We start from the raw sequence: 20,566 nt of genomic DNA, 5'->3' as shown, positions 1-20,566 counted from the left end.
TATTAGCGACGAGCTACGAGCTCCTCTTAGTTTGCAACCAGCAGTCTTCCTCCAGAGTTATAGTTTATTACAGGATGCGACAGAGCTCTTGGCTATTGAAGAAAATGTCAAGTTAGTTACCTCCATCATTGCAGAGCAACAGTTTACTTCGAAAAGTCGTAAGACGTGTTTCGAGTTCGATCGATCCGTTCTCAGGACTCGTGCGGAAGTTCGCCGTTTCAACGGTTGCTTGCTTAGTAGAAGAGATTGGCTGTGCTGTCATCTTGGTCATCATGCCCGTAACGGGATTCCTGCAGCAGCCTCTGCCTATCACCAGTATAGGGTGAGCCTCCCATGAGGTTGTTGTTGTTGTTTTTTTTGTTGTTTTTTATTTTTTTATTTTTTTACTATGTTCACATAAAAAATTTAAAAATTAATTTCACTGCTTGCGTGAGACTCGGCTGGAAGCCGGGTTTTCTGCATACCCAACTCGTAAATAATAATGAAAGACACAATGGTACTGAGACTAGGACAAACGTGACAACTACTGAGTAGGGGCTGCACCGAGACGCAGCAGTGATGGTGGGGCATTGATTGTTGTTGTTGTGGTTGTTGTTGTTGTTGTTGTTGTTGTTGTTGTTGTTGTTGTTGTTGTTGTTGTTGTTGTTGTTGTTGTTGTTGTTGTTGTTGTTGTTGTTGTTGTTGTTGTTGTTGTTGTTGTTGTTGTTGTTGTTGTTGTTGTTGTTGTCGTTGTCGTTTTCGTTGTTGTTGTTTTAGTTGTTTATGTCAATATTTGTCTTCACCATTGTTGGTGCTGACAATAATAGGGGTGAGACAATTGTACCGAATATTCGAGCACTCGCTCTGTTTTTTCAAAATAATCGTGCTCGGAATAAATCAGAGGAAGGGGTACTCGGTTCATACTGTAACACATGTAAATAAAGCATAGCTACGGGAATAAAGCCCAGTTCCCAGTTCACATTCGACGCAATGCTGACAGTACGAGACATAAGGGCCGGTCGGGTAGGCTGGGGTGAGCTGTAAAGTATTTTATTGCATGTCACGTTACCCTATCAAAAATTTAATAATAATAATAACGTGAGGGTTGCCTGTACTGCAGCCTATGAGCGCTCTTGCTCAGCGGGCAGGAATTTTCGTGTATTGCCCGTTGAATCTGCTCCCAGTACGCATGCGTGCTGTCAGTTGCAGTTCACCTTGGGAGAGAAAGTGTTCCTTTTTTGGTATTAAAAGTGGACAGGCAAATATGGAGAATGAAACTGTACATTCACTGCCTCCCGATCCGGGTCCACTACGTGATGATGCTGTAAATGGAGACGAAAGAGTACCACCACGTGGAGCCGCTGAAGCAGCTACGGCTTCAAGTACAGTCAGACCTCGCTTATCCGGTCCTCGTTTATCCGGATCCCTCGCCATCCGGAAGAAAATCGCTGGTTACCGATGTGCAGCATATGTTATGCATACAACATAACCGGACCTCGCGATCCGCATACCGGTGCATGATTTTGTGTACAAACTGGTTAAAATGTGTACAAAAAGCTTCGTCGTATCCGGTTGCATGTGGCTTGCAGAAGCTAGAATCAGGGAGTTGTACGAGTCGTACAGGCAAATGAGGTCCTTGACCTGCTGGGTGCATGTGGACAGCATGCACTTGTCATTTTTCTCGCTTGTTTTACATACCGTATATTCTCTATTATAAGCGCAGGTCTCCATTACTAGCACACTGTGAGCACCTTTCGAAACATTATAAGCACAGTCTCTATTACTAGCACGGTCTTGGTGGAAATCAATGCTGCATGCATGATATCTAGCATGTATTTCTCCTTGCTCTGTATGGATGTATTGGTTGAAAAAATATAAGCGCAGTCTCCAATATAAGCGCGGGGTAGAGGGGTGTTGAAAAAATATAAGCACGGCGCTTATAATAGAGAATATACGGTACTTTGCACGCTAGTTGTACTGCATAGGACCCGTCTACATGTATGTACGATGTCACTGCTTTTGACATGCCACATGCATATACAGTATGTGTGTTCAGTTATCCGGTTCTCTCGCCTATCCGGATATTTTTTTGTGGAGAACACATGTGTGCACTGTGCGGTTATGCCAGGTCTGACTGTACAGGGAAAACCTGTCTAAGACGACCGCCGCTCAAGGGACCTTCAAAATATGGTCTCTGTTACCAGGGTCATTTGCCTGGAAATAGCATTCCTTGATCCAGGTGGTCGCCTTATCCGAGTGGTCGCCTTGACAGGTTTTACTGTAGTTCAACGACGAGCAGATTTCAAGAAGTATCTGACGAAGATATTGAAAAGCTTATCGACGAAACGAAAAAAGCAAAACACGACAACTGCCACCAAAAAATGGCTTTCGGTTCTGACCGATTTCTGCCGCAAGAAGAAAGTAACGTGTGATCTGGCCACTGTTTCTCCGACCGACCTTGCTGGCATTTTGAAACATGCACACGTCGAAATCCGGACCAAAAATGAAAAAAAGATATACAACAAGGCAAGCCTCATTTCATTTCGTGCTGCCATTCAACGACGCCTCACCAAACTACGACGACCCATCAACATAATCACGGACCGAGAATTTGTGCAAGCAAACCAAGCGCTCAATGCTTTCATAAAAAAAATGAAGCAAGATGGCCAGCTGAAGGAAGTTCAGCAGAAGGACGCTCTTTGCAGTGTCAGGGCACAAGTCCCAACAGAGCCTTGTGCACTACAATCGACCAACAGAAGCCGACAAGCTCAAGACGGCATCATTACTATATTTCCCCGATACTACACCTGCCGAACCGGTTCATCCGGAACTGACAGGCATTGATCTGGACGATCTCTTTCAGCCAGCAGCACCCCCTGAGCTTCCGTTGTTTCCAGACCTACTTCTGCAGCCACGGTCATCATCCAGCTCTCTTGTTCAGGCAGCGTCTGATTCTCTTGTTCCGGCATCGTCTAATTGGGACGCAGACATCGATGCCCTGATCGCGAGCTGCACGCCGCAGGAGCTCCAAATGTTGGAGACGAAGCAGCAGGGAACAAGTGTGTTTCAGTCCTGCAACTACTCTAACTCAGTGCTCGATCACCAACAACATCACTGTTCAAACTGTGAAAACATATAAAATTCAAAACCGCATTCCAGACTGTACTGGAGTTGTGTTCAGTGTAGCCTGCATTTGAAAATGATTTGGTCTGCTTGCATACGTTTGTACATATATGGAACACCGGGGGCAAGCATGCAATACATGATTTACAGCACCTCGTACGCGCTCGTACACGGGCAATACCGGCTTGATACACGACCTCACGGCTGACACCGTTCGGTCATGTATCAGCCGGTATTGCCCTTGTACTCACTTGTACTCGGGCTGTAAATCATACGTACGATTCATTCGACACGACATGCTGCAGTCGTTGTGTCGTTCAACAGCGAACGGCGCGAGTCATAAGGCACTGTCCATGACAGCCGTCGCCGAACGTATTTGCAATTGTCATTGCCACGGGTGTTACTGGGAGGTTGGAGGGTTACTCCATCTTCCAGAAGAGGGCTGATGCTGCTGGTGTGGACACGGTACATAAGGAAACGGAGTTTGCATTTGGCACGTTCAATTACAGGGGTCAGGGAAAGGCGAGTGTATATAGGAGTGGTATGGGACGGGAAGGGCAGATTGGCTACGAAGCGAACACATCGCTTGTCGAGGACAGTGAGCTGATGTTCACACACTACCTGACGCCGGGCTCCAGGGGTGAGACACAGTCATCGGTCTGCTGAGCCTTCTTGATGGTTTCCACCACTCCCTGCTTTTCTAGCGCCAGGTTACTCTTTTAGTAACACTAGAAAAGCTGGCGAAGTCCAGGGAGATGACTGCTACGCCAGGCACAACAAAGTGATTAAGATCTAGAGGGGTTCGGACAAGTCCGCTATGCATAGCTGGCAGGTACTGGAGTCAGGCTCTTGGCCGACGTGTAGTTCTTATTCCGCTGCCGAGCGTGAGGAGGCAGCCAGTGTGCTCGACACACGTTTGACACGTCATCACTCGGCAGTGCTGGCACGCGCCGGGACCCTGAGCGTCATCCACCGTGGAAATGATAGGGCGCACGATGAAGTCACGTCAGGCTATGCCTGCTTCAAGCAGGCCGATCGGTCTCTGCATACACACAGCAGCTGTGTAAGGCCTTGTTCACCATTGCTCTTGACAATCTCTAGATTGATGATATGGGCAGCAGCAGCAGCAAACAGATGCTTATATTCAACTTTCTAGGCGGTCAAGGCAGTGCAGCGACGAAAATGGCACCTAAGAGAGCGCAAGTGGCACCAGGTACATGCAAAACTGCAATGTATCCAAAAACAGCATTGCGCCATGCAGCAATGGAGACTACAGCAAACTGATGCCACTTGCACTCTCTTTAGTAGGTGCCATTTTTGTCGCTGCTTTGACCGCCTAGAAAGTTGAATGCAATGACTTTAAACAAGTAATGGGGCAGGGTTCTGGCCAAAGGGCGGGGGCGGGGGGGGGGGGGGGGGGGTAGCAGGATGCAGCGCCCTCCTACTCTGTTTGCACCCCCCCCCCCCTACTCATTTTCCGATTTCATGTTTTCCATGCAATTCAACGAAAATGCAGTCGGATAGTTCATAAAGGCACATTTGTCTGGGGCGAAATCGGGTATTCGCCCCATACATTGCATTTAGCATGGTAAGACAATATTGGAAAGTGGAAAAACGGAACACAGGGTAACTGTTTCCCATGCCCCCCCCCCCCCCCCCCTACTATTTTGACCTTGCTAGTACCCTGTGGTGTGAACAGCGTCATCAGATTCACCAGTGGCGTTTGTGTAATTATTTGTCTTCGTCGAAGTAAAATCTCTCCTTCTAACTATCAAAGCACACAATTAGTGCACATCGCTGTTTTCAGAAGATAGGGCGGTGGTATCCAGTTGTTCTCTGGCGATTAAATTCTCTGGGCTGTTCCCAGTGCTTCTATAGTAGCAAAAGTGGGAGTTGACATTGCCTAGCAACAGTGGGAGCTGACATTGCTTAGCAACAGTGGGAGCTGATATTGCTTAGCAGCAGTGGGAGCTGACATTGCTTAGCAGCAGTGGGAGCTGACATTGCTATGCAGGCAGGATGTGGCCAACATCTCAGCATCATTCTCTGCTGACTTTACTTAGTCTTGGTATGACTCACATCACGTCAACAGAGCGTTTTAAATACCTGTTCTATTGATGTGCCCTTTATTTGATGCAGGCCAATGGATGAAAGACCCAATGATGCGAGAACAGGAGAGTCCTCCAAAGTGAGTGCAGACAGGCCGATATTTCTTACGTGTAAAATCTCACAACACTTGGCTATATGAGATGTTGCCCCACGTACAAAATCATGGCTGCAGTATTGTGTGTTTTGTGAACCGATATTACGATTGGGCGTTACCTGAGTCAAAAAGATAGTTGTGGAAGCTATAGAGGTGATGCAATTTCATCATTAGTTGATATGCTTTGGCAAATTGTGTACTCGTGGAACAGCGGTGCACTTGCACTAGCGACTAACGCTGCAATACATATCGCCCATATGCAAATTCGATGTCTCACGCTGTATGCTTAGCCGTCCCGCTGATTCACGCAATGAAATCATTCGCACAGCCTCTATAGTGCCACTTTGGTTACTCTCTATGATATTGTGTACTTGAGAGTTTGCGCTTATCCTGCCGACTTGACTCGACTTGACTTACGACTGCTACCCAGAGCCCTCGCAAGGCTGTGAAGGTTTGAGTAGGTTCTCCGACGGTCGGCCATGAGCCAGTGACGTGTTAAAGGGGCACTCCGGGAATTTTTTCGGTAGTGTGTTCTCTTCATGGGGGCCTTATATGGCCTCCAAGGAATGGGGAATCGCGAAACTGTGACTAGACCCAAAAAGTCGATATATGAAGCCAGGGAGGGCCAAGTTTGTCTCCTCCACGGAGGGTTTCGATAACGTCACGTGTGATTAGGACCTCAATGCGCTCCCGGAGCTCGAATGGGAACACTGCTGAAACTGTCGAGGTGAAGCGTTGCAGGGTAGTTGTCAAGTTTGTTTCTTTCATGTGGTCGATGTGCCAGCTTCAGATTTCCTGTCTCATGCGGAGACGCTGTGCTCCCGGCTGTTCTAACCATTAGAAGGATGAGGCATGCACAAATTTGACGTGGTTTATGTTTCCCCACGACGCTGAGTTGCGTCTTTCGCGGGTCAAAAACATGGGCAGGCAGCTCGAGTCGCCGGTGGGAAAACCCACAAGCTCTTTGAGCCAATAAAGTGGGATCGTTTGTGTTCAGCCCACTTTGAACCGACCTGCTTTCAGCGCGATCTGATGAGCGAATTTATGGTTAGTGGGGCGATGAGCAGCCAGTCAGGCAAAAGCGACCTCGTAAGCTCGTCGCGTGGAGGGTGCAGTGCCAACGTCATTTTCGAGTTCAGGCGTGTCTGCAAAGTCTAGTTCCACACCGAAAACAACACCTCTAAAGGAATCACTTTACCACAAGCGAAAACGCGAGCAGGAGGAGGGATCGGACGAGGAGCTGGTCAGTGTTTAGACAAGCTGACGGAAAGTCGGGGTGATGCGTAACGCATGTCAAAGCGCTGTCAATGCTAACAGCTCCATCGATCTCTCGACAGCAAAGGCAATCGACTGCCCTCTGCATCACTCCACATTTCTGGCAGGAACACCAATCGTTTCTTCCTTGTCGACCAGTGAAGTCGTCTGCTCCAATCTCCTGGCCCTCATCACGCTGCGCTTCTACCAGGGGCACTTGAGGAGGCCCTTCAGGTTCCTTGGAGTATGGCCGCAGTTGTGAAGCTTGGGAATGTCGACCAAACATCATTCTTCATCACCAGAAAATTCAAACAACTAACACCTTCGAATGCAGGGAATTTGAATACTAATCACACGTGACGTCATCAAAACCCTCCGCGGAGGAGACAGACTTGGCCCTCTCTGGCTTCATATATCGACTTTTTGGGTCTAGTCACAGTTTCGCGATTCCCCATTCCTTGGAGGCCATATAAGGCCCCCATGAAGAGAACACACTACCGAAAATATTCCCAGAGTGCCCCCTTTAAGTCTCATCGGCAGGGAAAGCGCTAGCTCCCACACACAAAGCGGTCAGTGTCACCTTAAAAATTGTCTGTGGATGTCAAGCCGTATTGTCCTGGGCATTGTCACCATCAGTGTGCCATGGTCAGTGTGTGCGCGTGTGCGTGTGTGTGTGTGTGTGTGTGTGTGTGTGTGTGTGTGTGTGTGTGTGTGTGTGTGTGTGTGCGTATGTGTGCACGCACGCGCGTGTGTGTGTGTGTGTGTACGTGTGTGTGCGTGTGGCAGAGCTAACTGTATCAGCGTGACCATTATGAGTTTGAGATGTGTACAGCTAGATCCTCAACATGTGCATGGGTATCACCTTCTACGTTGCAACGCTATTTTAGGCTGTAAAGGGTTAAATAGAGCTACGAAAACTTACTGAGATTAGCTGAGCACTCAACTACTTCATACCCACTGCAATATAATGTTAGTGAGTAGGCTCCAAGAACGGTTTCTTTTAATTATCATCAGTTGGAACAACATCACGATAGTGTTTCGAGGGAGGAAGAACAGAATACCTCTTCGTCTCTATGTGTGCATACACACACTCTGATGCTGCTGCACTTGGGCCCGGACAAAGCACAGTGGACCCAGGTGCTTGAAGTCCGGACACTTTTACAGTGTGTGTTGGCCGAGCTGAAACTCACACTAGCAATGATCACTTGCCAGAATCATGCTCGTGGATGGAAGGTATCTTGTCCAAGTTTGTTTTGAGGCCAAGATTGATTGAACCAGGCCATCTTTCGATCCGATCTGTTTCTCTGGAGTTCGCTGATTTTTCATATCAAATTTTGGTTTCGCAGAGGGTGCTCTAAGTCCGTACTGCTCAGAGGTGACTCGAAATACACACACATTTCTGCTAATTGCTAACTTGCAATCCCTCTGTTACGACGAAAGTTCCGAAGCGGTGGTATGTGCCTCCACCAGTATTTCTTGGAAAACCGTAGTTTGTTGCCGAAATGCAAGCTGTTTTTAGTCGGCTCAGAGATGAAGCAGCTGCGCTGTGAAAACCGCGGGAAAACAGTGGTGGAGATGCCAGGAGTGTCAACCATTCTGCAAGGATTGGTGGTTCTCTGTAAATTCTTCTCCTCTGGCCATTCTCAGCTCTAAGCTGGCTCTTGATGATTGAGTGCAGGTCTGTTTGACCCTGTGTCCGTTCGAAATCGGTCTTGGCAAAGTTGATTTTTGCATGAAATGTAGCCCAATTTGTATTTCGTATGGACACTCGAAAACCCACTCGTGTGGTCTGGGACTTCTGCTTATCGCAGATCCCTGAAAATTGGTACGCGAGGAGAACATACCACACTGTCTCCTCCATAAAATATTTGAGTCAAATACAATAACAGAACATGAAATTATGGGTGTACGAACTTAGGATACCATGTCCGGACTTCAAGCACCTGGGTCTACTATGCGAAGAGGATGGGATTTCTAACAGCAATGGCTTGTGTTCTGAAAATGGTGTGCTGCTGTGGCATGGTGCCAAGCTTTTTTTTTACGGCATGAGCGCTCAATGACTGCAGAGCATAGACAGTTTCCGGTGATATGTCAATATTGACAGCATGACTGGCACACAGGGGCAGCAATGTTGTGTCATGTCAGCATATTGGTCTTTTTTTGTCTTCTAGAACACCCTTACTTAGATAATTGAGTTTCGGCTATGTATCTTCCGGCACTGGGCCATGACGCACTGGCAATGGTCACACCCTGGGCCTACTTTCTTAGATAGCTTTTGCAAAGCCCAATTTTATACTCTAGTTGCTGCACTGCGGATTGTACGACCACTGTGCTGCTACATCACGTGACCTGCACTTTCCTGGTCAGTCTGAACCTTGGCCGCTAGTAGTACTAGTAGTGCACGGCCAGCTATGGCAGTTTTTAAGTGGTGGCCAGATGTAGGACAGGTGTAGTACAAATCCTGGCGTGCCATCTCCCACGTGGCTCCAGCCAATCACGGCATGGTTGGCCATAATATTGACTGGTTCAGTGGAATGCCTGCCTGGCACTGTTAGTGTCAGTGTTAGTACTGTGCAAGTGCTTAAAGTCGGTACTATGCTGTGTGGGAGCGCAGGCCCCCAGTATGGATAATTGCACTGTTGGTTGTGGCATGGTGAAGGGGATAATTAAGCAGCACAAAGTGCGTGGTGAAGTGGTATTTGGGTGCGTAGCTAGTCTAGCCTCGTATATTTTAGCCTTAATCTGGATACTTGTCTTTGTGGGATGTCTGCGTGGAAGTGGGGGATTCTGGGCGCAAGTGTTCTGCAAGTGTCCTGGCTATGAATTACCTGAAATGTGGGACAGTAGCCACTTGATGTCAAACCAGCTTGAACTGGCGTAACCTTGACCACTTTGTCAAGCACCCCTGGGAATGTCCCATCTTGCCCCTGGGCAATCCAAGCTGCTATTGCTGCCTAGTTCCACCACGGGTGACACCAGCCCTATGCACTGGTGTTCCCCGGCAGCCGGCTAGTAGCATACATGTGACACTAAGCCACTAAATGTGTAGTACTAGCACTACTAGGGTGTGTAACACAAAGAATAGATGTCATCATTGTATGCATGCACTGTTTGGTTCTGTTTGCACCAAAATCCTCACTGGGACCGCACTAACAGCTGTGCCGCAGGAGGTAAGTTATACTGTGGCTGATCAGGTGCAGCTCAGTCCTGCGTATATATTACACGCAGGGAAAGGAAATCAGCTCCACTGGGATATTGTTTTCGCAGGCAGCACCACATTGTCCAGTCCCTTAGCTGTCTTCCTTGCAAGTGTTTTGTGCGTGACCTGCTCTGCATAGTCAGCTTGTGTCTGTGATTTCCCCGATCTTCTGCCTCCAGCCGACCCCGAAGTTTGGCGCTTGCAAGAAGGTAAGAGGCATGTTTATGCATAGGTAGACAAATTATTGCTAATTATTGCTAATTATTGCCGGATTGAAATCAAGTGTACTGGTTAGAGTATACCGGCTCACGGTGCTGACATGATCCTTCAAAACTCTGTTATACCTAAAAGAGGACTCCACCATGATCATGAATATTGAAGCAAGGTTTCAAGGTTGGGACGCAGACCTGCGCATAGTCTCCAATTCTTGACTGTAACTCCCCCACCCCCCTCCCACCCCTGAGCGCTCAGCTAATCAGTACTTACCTTTTTTCATTTACTGTAACAATCACGTTGATACCCCATTGCCAACCCTCTAGACCACACCTCCTACACACATTTCAAGCACTCTCACAGAGACCGGAAAGTACATATATCAGCTTTTCTCACACATCCCTGCATGCACACATGATCATTCTTGCCAAACCAAAGGTGATGGCTTCCGTGCTCGTCCTTTTTGCCTTTCTTTTGTTCGTGTCCCACGCTACGGAAACCCAAGCCTGTGATCTGAAGATTTCTCAGAGCATGAAACTCAGAGAAATCCAAAGTATAAATTACTCTCACCCGATTGTGGGTGTTTGTGTGTGTGTGTGTGTGTGTGTGTGTGTGTGTGTGTGTGTGTGTGTGTGTGTGTATGTGTGTACATGTATGTGCATATAATTATGTGTGTGTGTGTGTGCGAGTGCGCGCGCGTGTGTGTGTGTGTGTGTATGTGTGTGTGTGTGTGTGTGTGTGGTGTGTGTCTGTCTGTCTGTATGTGTCCACTAACGAGACCTAAGAAGGACAAAATAGGTACATGTAGCCACCCGGAGATTCAGTCCTGTGTGTATATTATGATAATATCATCATAGTAATATATCCCTTTGCTCTATCATAGTAATATATCCCTTTGCTCTATCTCTCTGCCTGATCGTTTGTGTCACAGGTAGCTAACAAAAATGACGAGATATCAGTTATGGCAACCGTGAGTTATTGACCTGCCATGCTACCTTGCTATGTGTGTTAGGACGCCCGAGAGACCATGGTATTGACGAAATATTTGAAAGCTTGCCAAAAACGTATAGGCCCGGGTTCATAGTGCGGTGCCGGTCGGGTGGTGTGAGTGAAACGTGCAGGTTCAGTGCACCCTGCACGTTCACTTCTAAAAGGTATGGCTTGTTCCAGTGCACACACCTGTGTCAGAGCACCATTGTGCTGTTGGTCAACATTCCGTGCTTATTGGCAACTGACTACACGGGCACTATCCATTTCTTCTGAGACCTTGCCAAGGCACCTTTGTTCTGAAAAGTACACTAGTCTTTCTAAGCAACTCTAAAACACACACCGGCACGCACACACACGCACACACACACGCACACACACACACACACACACACACATGCACACACACACACACACACACACACACACACACACACACACAGAAACACACACACACATGCACATAGTTCTTTCCTATTTAAGTACAAAGTGGTGTGTACATGTAGTATAAAACAGTAATAAGAGGATGAAAAAAGAGTTCTAACTGCGACTTTCACGCACTAAGCCATCATCAGAAACCAGTGCACATGTACTATAGATGGAGGGTCAACGGCTCTCTTTTTTGGCTTTCTGAATGCACTGTAATGGGAATGTTGGACACGCTACGATGAAAATGCATTCTGTGCCATGTTGTGCTTGGATCTGTTTCCTTTCCCGTTCCTAGAGTATCCTGGGACCATTCTCATTCTCCGGTGAAGAGCTGAAGCCTGACCTCATTGGTGCTGAGCGTGAGCCGATTACACCGCTACAGCCGTTAACGGAAAACCCGCTATCGTCGGCGGAGCTAACGCAGAACACGACCACCAGCAGCAAGGCACTGCCGTCAGGACCTGCCGGGGAAACCAGTGGTGGTGGTGCAGATATGGTGCGGCCCAACTTGCTTGCCGAGGGCGCCTCAAACAGGGTTTCCGCGCCATTGAATAGGCCACCTACCCATCGACTTCAAGTTCAAAAGCTCAAGGAACAAGCACGAAAAAACGATAGTCAGCGCGCTGGACAGCTGTTTCAGGTCCCGAAGCAAAAGAAGAGTGATGCTGGCAGCAGCAGCAGCAGCAGTGCAACTAGCAAAAGCAGCGAAGCCCGAAAGCAAGGGACTATGGGCAAGACTGGGTCATTGCACTCCCAGTCTGGAACATCCTCTGTTAAGAAGGTGCCGAGTGTCGGAAGTAGCAGCAGTGAGGTTAGTCCTCAGGACACCATGCGCCAAGGTGGCAAATCCAACAGCAGTCTAACCAGCAGTAGCAACAAAGGCAGCCATGGCCATGTGGAAAAGCACTCCGTGTCTAAGCAACCTGTCTCCAGCCGTGTTTCTCCAACCGAGAGCTCAAGTATGCCACAAGATGAGCTCGGAGTCTCGCAATCGAGTATTTCAACTAAACAGCCCAAAGCCAGCTCTAAAACGCACTCATTAGTTTCAGTCACCCCGATCAGATCAAATAGCGGACAAGCAACAGAGAAAGAAAAAAGTGCGAGCAGCCACAAAGTGCCAACCGTACATCAAGGCAAGGCCGAAGGAGCAAAGCTGTTCTCTCTTGAGCCTGCGGGTGCAGGTAAAACACCTCAATCTCATGCTCCCTCCCCACTATCCTCCAAGGTCAAGGCAAACACTCAATCCTCCGGCTATCGGCAACAGATGGCAGCCGCAATGCCATTGTCCATCGATCTCAGCACAAGCTGGGCTATAGCCTCGATATCACCCACGAAGGATGAGTCTAGCAAAGAGAAGGTGGCTGCCACGCAGGTTGGCGTGTCTCGTACTGTCAAGAATGGCAACGTAGCCCATCAGACGAAGCCGAAAGTGCCCAGCGATACCTTTTCCCCCGCCGTGATTGATGATAGCGCGACGGCAGCTGCATCGGCAGCGGACCTCGCTCCCACTGTCACTCAGTCCAATAAACTAAAGGTAAAGGAATATTCTGCTTTAGCGACTAAAGCCATGATAGCGGCAAAGAAGCGGAGTACTTCCCCATCAGAAAAACTCTTCTCATGCGGCTCGGGGAAGACCAAGAAGGCTGGCAAGAAGCAGGAGTCTCAACAGCATGGGATAAATCCAGCAAACATACGACAATCGGCTGTTACTAAATCATCTCAGGTATGTACAATGTAGGCAGCGTGTGTATGCAGGACGGATGGGTTGTGATGCTGTAGAACAGCACTTCAGGTACACGTACTGCATTTTCCAGAGTGTTAGCCACAACGGGGCATAAGCCGCACCCCCCCCCCCCCCTTCGAGGCTTAAATTCGTATCTTTGCTGACATTCAGCCGCATGACAGACTGTGAATTGTGTTGAATTTACCATCCCAGCGTTACAAATGTGATGAAATATCAGATGCATTACTCGTTCTCATGTGGGTTTTTTTTTCTCTTTTTTACTAATATCAGATCAAATTGATTTATTTGGTATCGGTTCATACATATGTACCCGGCAATACCTGTTTCAAAAGTTGATGAGCACGACACATTCCAGCATTATTCCCCTAGCTTGTCCTTTACTCAGAACTGACAGTACATTCATAGAAGTTTCATGCTAATGCAATGGTGGAGTGCAGTACTTGCAAAGCAGTAGAATGACAGCATTGGGCATGCTATACCGTACATGAACGTGAAGCACTCCATGTACGTGGAGCACTCCAGTGCTGGTCGAGTCAAGTTCCTCATTCGGAGTATAAGCCGCAGGGGCGATTTTTGAGTTCTCAGTTGATGCATTATAAAGAGCTGCTAACACTCCGGAAACTACGGTATATATGCAGGGATGAGTTGTGCTGTAGCAGACGGACACTTTCTTATGCACTCAGTAGGGATGCTAGGAACATACCACAGCAGAAGTCGATGAACTTGACTGTATCGTTAACAGTTTCCCTGTGTTCATTGAGTGCATTAATTTATTTCTTTTCTGATGTAGAAAATTAGCTCTGTAAGCTGTTTGTATCAAATTGTCCGTTGACTCTACATCGTTCCATTGATTTTGCTGCCAGCACAAGCAATCCAGACAAGGAGGCACTTGCAATTTTTTTGATCTCCATATCGACTCGGATACTGAGCCAATAATAAATGTCCATATTGATCTGTTAAGAGAAGATAGCAGCCCCATCCCGACCCTCACCTAGTCAATTTCCCGGCCTACTGTGAAAGGTGCTAATGCCATATGGGATGGAGGTCACTCAGTGCTGATGCCATATGGGATGGAGGTCACTCAGTGCTGATGCCATATGGGATGGAGGTCACTCAGTGCTGATGCCATATGGGATGGAGGTCACTCAGTGCTGACGTGAGTGATCATCGGGTGCCGGCACCTGCCCCGGCTCATGCCAATGTTCCACCTCAATAGTTGCATGGTCTAACTGTGCCCGGCGGTTGCTCCGTCCTGTTCAGATCTTCCGGCCATGGTGCCCAACATGGCCTCTCTCTCTCTCTCTTAGTGCTAATGCTACAAAAGCATTCAAACCCGTGGCACAAACAGCTTGCAGCTATGGCTCTCCCTGCCACTGCCGCACGTTTCCCCCTGCCGGTACTCATAATGCTGATAGGCATTGATAACATGGTGTTCTTTTCTTACACTGATGTATGCAGGCCAAGAAGAAAGGCCAAGGGCTGGTGGTCGACACGAAAAAGATGACCACCATATTTGCTGTAAGTACCCTCCGTTGTGGAGAGGCCAGTGTACCATACGTCAGAGCTTCCAGTAAGGATCTGAAACGCTGTGCCCTGTGGATTTGTAACACTTACAGTGGATTTCACTTAGTTCGTACCCGGGTATTGCATACACCTGTTTAGTACGTCCTTTTCTGTGGCCCAGATTTCCTACCATAAACACATAATCATACACCTGTATACGGCCCCGTAGGGGTAGGACGTAGTCTGTGCAACTCATGATGCATGACAGACTTTTCAGCAGGTCATGACTTGAGCTGGCCTCATGTACTACTGTTCTTATGGTGCTTTTGTACACCTATGCACCTGACAGGTTTGCCTGACAGGTTCGCCTGACAGCATGTTGGCAGGATCTAGGAGGAGGCTGTTGGCAGCGCCAGGGGTTTCTGGTTGTGTGGCACTTTCGACATGCTGCTGCACATGGAATATTGCATGTGCAGCAGCATGTCGAAAGTGGGAAAGCTTACCAGATACTGGTCACCATTCGACCTGGGGAATATATGTCACGGGGTCTAATACGGAAAGCGTGAACAATGTTGATGCAATGGGGAAGAAAGGTTATGGGTTGAAGTACGGGATGTGGGAGCCTGACAGTAGTTGGGCAAAGCCAGGGTCTTGCGACTTTAAATGGCTGTGTCGGCGTATACCCGGTGACACCGGCATGCAAGTGAGAGGTAGCATCAGCTGCAGAGACTGAACCGTTTCAACTCGAGCAGACGGATCCTGATGCTGTGCTGGAGGTGGTATTCTCCCAGGACTTGCACGTGCTGCATCTGTACTGACTTAGCCCGTGCTCACACTAGCTGAAAGAAAAGCAAGCAGTGTACATGTAGGCTACACTTCACTCAGGGTATGCCATTTCATTGGATCGCCCATGGACAATTGCAGATATTTTTTATTTGCAATGTGTTGACTTTATAAAGGGTTGAGCGATACCATTCGGCCTTTCAATAATAATATTATAATAATATTCCCCTACTTCCTCTCCTACATATGTACTTCAGCCTAGTAGCGGCTACGCTTGGTACCAAGAGTACCTAACCCCCAAGAGCGTGCAACTCCAGCTAATGGGTCTGTGATGGATGAACTTCACATTGCGTTACGAGCTCGCACACATTATTTGCACCCAGTGCATGATAGATGCAGGCGCGTGCGCAACTCTGCTTCGGGTTCAACTCTCTTGTGGTCACTTTGCACCATTTGCCAGCGTAACCTGTTGAACCATGTCACACCGGATGTGACGATCTGCTGCTGCAGCACTGGATGAGGGTTGTGGAGACGCTCGCGGCTGCACACTCTCGGGGTTACGTACTCTTGTCGGGAGCCATTACACACACCAAACAATCCAACAACGAAGGGTTACAGGTTCTGATACTGAAATACCTCCCGACAGCTGTTTCGCCTACAAAAAAAGCTTGCCAGAGAAGGTCATGCTGGATGGGAAAATCTGATGGACTTGGTGAATTTGACTTGATTGCCAACAAGGGACAATAGCCTTTCAAAAGCACAGTCACTAGGACCAGCTGGATCTACATACTATGAATACTTTATAGGATTTATAACAATTTCAATAATTTATTATTAATAATACTACCGTATTTCCCCGTAAGTTAGTACGTACTAACTTTCGAACTTAGCAGCCACATGAGTACTAACTTTCGGGGAGTACTTTTTTATCGGGGGTAAATGACACGCAGTGGGAAGCCTGCGCAACTCTAGTGTCCGTGCATATGATGTATGTACTGTACGGTGTCTGTACATGTAGGACGGGTACGAACTTACTATCTTTCGGGGGGGGGGGGGGGGGCTGTCCTTCGGGGTGATAACCTCGGCAGTGGAAAGTGTATTTTTTATGGGGGGGGGGGGTACTAAGTCATTGGGGAGAACTACCTTACGGGGAAATACGGTATTTCGGCTCCCTTTATGCATACCTGGAGAAATCTGAGTATCAGCACCTGTAACCCTTCGCTATGGGAAATTTATTGTGCAGTTGGCTGAAAATAGCGTGTGGGGGAAGAGGAGTAGAGGAATAATGTATTGCGGTGATGTGTTGATGTGTGTAGGAGATGAACAGTAAAGGTTCCTACTCGCCAGTGACGGCCATTGCGGAAACGCCCACGGTCAGGCAGCACGAAGCCAAGCGGCCGTTTGGTATCGTGTCTTCTAACCCGTGCTCGGCTTCAAGCTCAGATGATAGCATATCATCATCTCCACCGCAGGTGCCTAAGGTACCCACATTTCAAGTAACAGCCGTGCCATCTTCAGGAACGGAGCAACGCTCTGGCCCTGCCAGTTTTGTTCCCGTGACTGGCACACTTATTGCTGACTTGACTGCCAGCTCTTCTGATGAAGACAGTGACTCCGATAGTGACAACTCCGACTCTGAGTGCGAGTGCTTAAGCGCACCAGATGTATCCCAGAAACCACAGCCTCCATTGGTTGCTAGTGGTGATGGTGGTGATGCCATACACTCGGACTCAAACAGTGAGGATGACTCTGGTAGTGGGAGCAGTAGTGACAGCGACAGCAGTGGCAGTGGTTCCAGCAGCGACAGCAATAATGGCAGCGGTACGGATACTGACACGTCCAGTTCCAGTGGTAGTGACGGAGACGACGATGATGTTATTGAGAATGACGACCATGGCAAGAAACCTGTTGATGACACGCAGAATGTTGCTGGCAAGAGATCAAACTACTTTCATGATGACAATCATGATTTATCTGTCTCTTCATCCTGTGCTTCGTCATCGTCATCGTCCTCCTCTTCCTCTGATGATGATGATGATGATAGTTCTGATGACGAGCAAGAGGAAGACGCGGAGGAGTTGGAAGCCACCCAGACCACCACCGACACCACACAAAGTGTAGCAGCAAGCAGTGGCAGGGGCAGCACTAGCACTGCGACAATCACAAGAATACCTAGCCCTGTTTCCGTCACCAGTGTGCCAGTCACACCAGCTTCAAAGCTGCACCACCCGGAGCCGAAGCCGCAACAACCGCGTGACCTGTGGCAACAAAAGGCAAACATTAATAAGCGCATTTCACCTATCGAGAGTTTTCAAAAACTCACAGGCGAGAAGCAGCCACTGGAGACTATAAGCCCACTGAATGTAAGCATGGCAATCGAATGGTGCTGTGTGTCCACACTCATTGTATGTGCGTGTGGACATGATTAACTCTTGGGTAATTAATGGTACTAGGGAAGTGTATATTAGATCCATTCTGATTTTGCAACTCACACTTGTAGCAAGTATTGCCTTCACTGTGAGCAGGGGTAGCTGCAGTTGGAACCCGGGACGGATACCCTGATGCCGTCAATCCTTTTTCTGCACCTTGTCCTCACCAACTAACTGAGGTGTGGTGAGCCCATAAGTGGGATCATTTCCAAGTCCACCCAGGGCAGTGTCGCCCGCTGGGTAGTTCAATAGCCAATTGGGTCATCTTTCCAAGATTCCTTTTTAGTCTCTCTCCCCTCTCCTGGGAGACTCACACGACCAGTTTTGGCAGCGAGCAAGTACAAGTGTGTGCACGCGCGCATGCCTGTGTGTGTGTGTGTGTGTGTGTGTGTGTGTGTGTGTGTGTGTGTGTGCATGTGTGTGTGTGTGCGTGTGTGTGTGCATGTAGCATGTGTTTACGGCTCTTTTTTTCTCCGTCTTTTAAAAAATACTTGCATGCGACATTATGTGATTTGATATCCTGTTTTCAGAGCCCAGTTCCGAAAGGTCCGCACTCCAGCTCGGGTGACTATGACTTCCCCACTTCTGAAGATGACCCCGCCGACCGGGAGATGCTCATGAGACATAAGAACAGTGCCAAGAAGTCGGCATTGGCCACTAGCCGTAGCCCCGGCAATCCCGTCAAAGCAAAGAAGCCGAGCAGCGACAGCGCAGCAAACAGGTTCCCCAAGCCGACGTTGGAAACGAGCAACAGCGTGCATTCGTCACGCAAGCCACAACAGAAGCGTTCCCTGTCGCCTGTGGCTAACATCCCCGGCACGGTGGTATGTGTTCTCCGTTGTCTGTCTATTTGACTGTGTGTCTGTTTGTTCTCCGAGTCTCCCATGTGTTCTCTTTTTTTCTCTGCTTCTTTATCTGTCAGTCTGCCTGTCTACTGCCCCTCTCTCTATCACTCACACACACAAACACACACGCACACACGCACGCACACGCCCTTCCTTCCTTCCTTCTACCACTGCCATGACTGGCTATGTGGCCCCATACGGGGCAGACCAGGAGACGTGTTTTCCACCGGGCGGGGAACGCCATACTCAGTGCACGCGGGCCGCGCGAACAGCGTTATACTTGTGCCTCGCAATATCCTGTGGCCGACGAAAACTGCGCGCACAAGTGCCACAGATGAGGGGCTTCGCCACAGGCTCCATGCGGGACTGGACAATAGCGTCGACAGCGTCACGGCAGGTGACCCGCCATCCCTGTCGATCTTGGACGATGTCACTAAGCTGCTCCAGAGGAACGCCAACAGCCATCAAGTCGCACTTCGCTTAGTCTTTCCAGCGCTTACGGGGTCCATGCGGTGGACGTTTGGAGGGTAACGCGCCGTACAGCAGCTGACGGGGGATCCGATCTTGCATGCGGGACACGTGGCCAAGCCATCGAAGCCGGCGGACTCTGACTTTATCCGCGATCTCCTCCATATCGCCCCACATCCTGCGAACCTGGAGAGAGGAGATGTGCTCCTCGATCTGCCGGCCACGCGCACACACACACACACACCTCAGACCTCAGACATGCCCATCGCGGAAGCGATGATAGCGAACAGCTATGTTTGACATAGCAACTTGTGCTGGGATTACACCATTCAACAGCTTGCACACACGCACACACACACACACGCACACACACACACACACACACACACACACTATCTCTCTCTCTTTCTTTCTTTCTCTCTCTCTCTGTGTCTTATCGTGACTGTGTCTCTCTCAGTATGATTCAGTAGGTGACGGTGTCCTTCACTTTCTCTGTCTCTCTTTCCCAGCCTGTCACATGCCGTTTGTCACATTGTATTGGGGGGGGGGGGGGGGGGGCATGAAGGAGAATACCAGTTCAAAAAAAAACTAGCTTGCTTTGTTATTTAACTCGGATAATGAGCCAATAAATACAATTAAAATAGAAGAAATCACATGGAACCGAGTTATGAAGCAACTATCCACGACTGTAACAAGATAATAAGCAGTCAGCAGGTCGTTGAATGTCTCAGTAACATGTCAGTCTTGTGCCCTGTTATCGCACTTTCTAACTGCTTATTATCTTGTTACAGTCGTGGATAGTTGCTTCATAACTCGTTCCCATGTGTTTTCTTTTATTTTAATTGCTTTGTTATTCTTACACTATTCATCTCACTGATCAACAATTGCTTTCTGATCTGGTATGTTGTCACCTCCAGGCAAAACAACAAGTCAAACGTGCACGACAAGAGGAGGTAAGGAGTGAAGTGCATGAGTGCCCGGATGAAGTTGGGGAGGGGGTGCAAGGAGGAGGACATGGGATTGCCATGCATGCGCTGGTGTTGAAAACTTCCCAATTTCCCATCAGAACGAAAATTTCATCATGATAATATCACTATGACAATGTGTGGAAGCAGCATACCGATCCTACAGGAACAGGGTGTAGGTGCTAGTGTGTGCACGTATATTATATGTGTGACCGCGTGATGAAGTCCTTGCTGCTTTATCAAACTTCAGATGTGTTCAGACAGCAATGGTTGCAATGTTCTTTGAGTGGCTCGATAAAGACAGCCGAAGTGGGTTGCATATAATGCCAGAGGTGGCATGAGCTCATTGGCCCCGAGACATACCACCAGCAGCACTACATTGTACATCACACTATGACAGCAGTACATTGTACATCACACTATGACAGCAGTACATTGTACA

The 20,566-nt window shown here is 48.4% G+C and overlaps 1 protein-coding gene across 2 annotated transcripts in view; it reads left to right on the top strand.

Annotated features, from left to right (window-relative positions):
- LOC135817688 (AF4/FMR2 family member 3-like) overlaps nt 1–20,566 on the top strand; it is a 33,309-nt gene that overhangs the window by 1,186 nt on the left and 11,557 nt on the right. The window contains exons 1-9 of one of the 2 annotated variants that reach the window (XM_065330918.1): nt 31–322; nt 5,242–5,290; nt 9,938–9,967; nt 10,903–10,941; nt 11,683–13,110; nt 14,590–14,649; nt 16,734–17,780; nt 18,377–18,670; nt 20,077–20,112. In XM_065330918.1, the coding sequence (XP_065186990.1) occupies nt 273–322; nt 5,242–5,290; nt 9,938–9,967; nt 10,903–10,941; nt 11,683–13,110; nt 14,590–14,649; nt 16,734–17,780; nt 18,377–18,670; nt 20,077–20,112 (3,033 nt within the window). In that variant the 5' untranslated portion in view covers nt 31–272. Of the gene's footprint in view, nt 1–30; nt 323–5,241; nt 5,291–9,937; nt 9,968–10,902; nt 10,942–11,682; nt 13,111–14,589; nt 14,650–16,733; nt 17,781–18,376; nt 18,671–20,076; nt 20,113–20,566 lie in introns of those variants that run through there. The other variant, XM_065330919.1, reaches the window with a different exon arrangement.

This window comes from Sycon ciliatum, chromosome 5 (assembly GCF_964019385.1).
Source record: "Sycon ciliatum chromosome 5, ocSycCili1.1, whole genome shotgun sequence".
NCBI lineage: Eukaryota > Metazoa > Porifera > Calcarea > Leucosolenida > Sycettidae > Sycon > Sycon ciliatum.
This window is presented reverse-complemented; position numbering and strand designations above follow the sequence as displayed.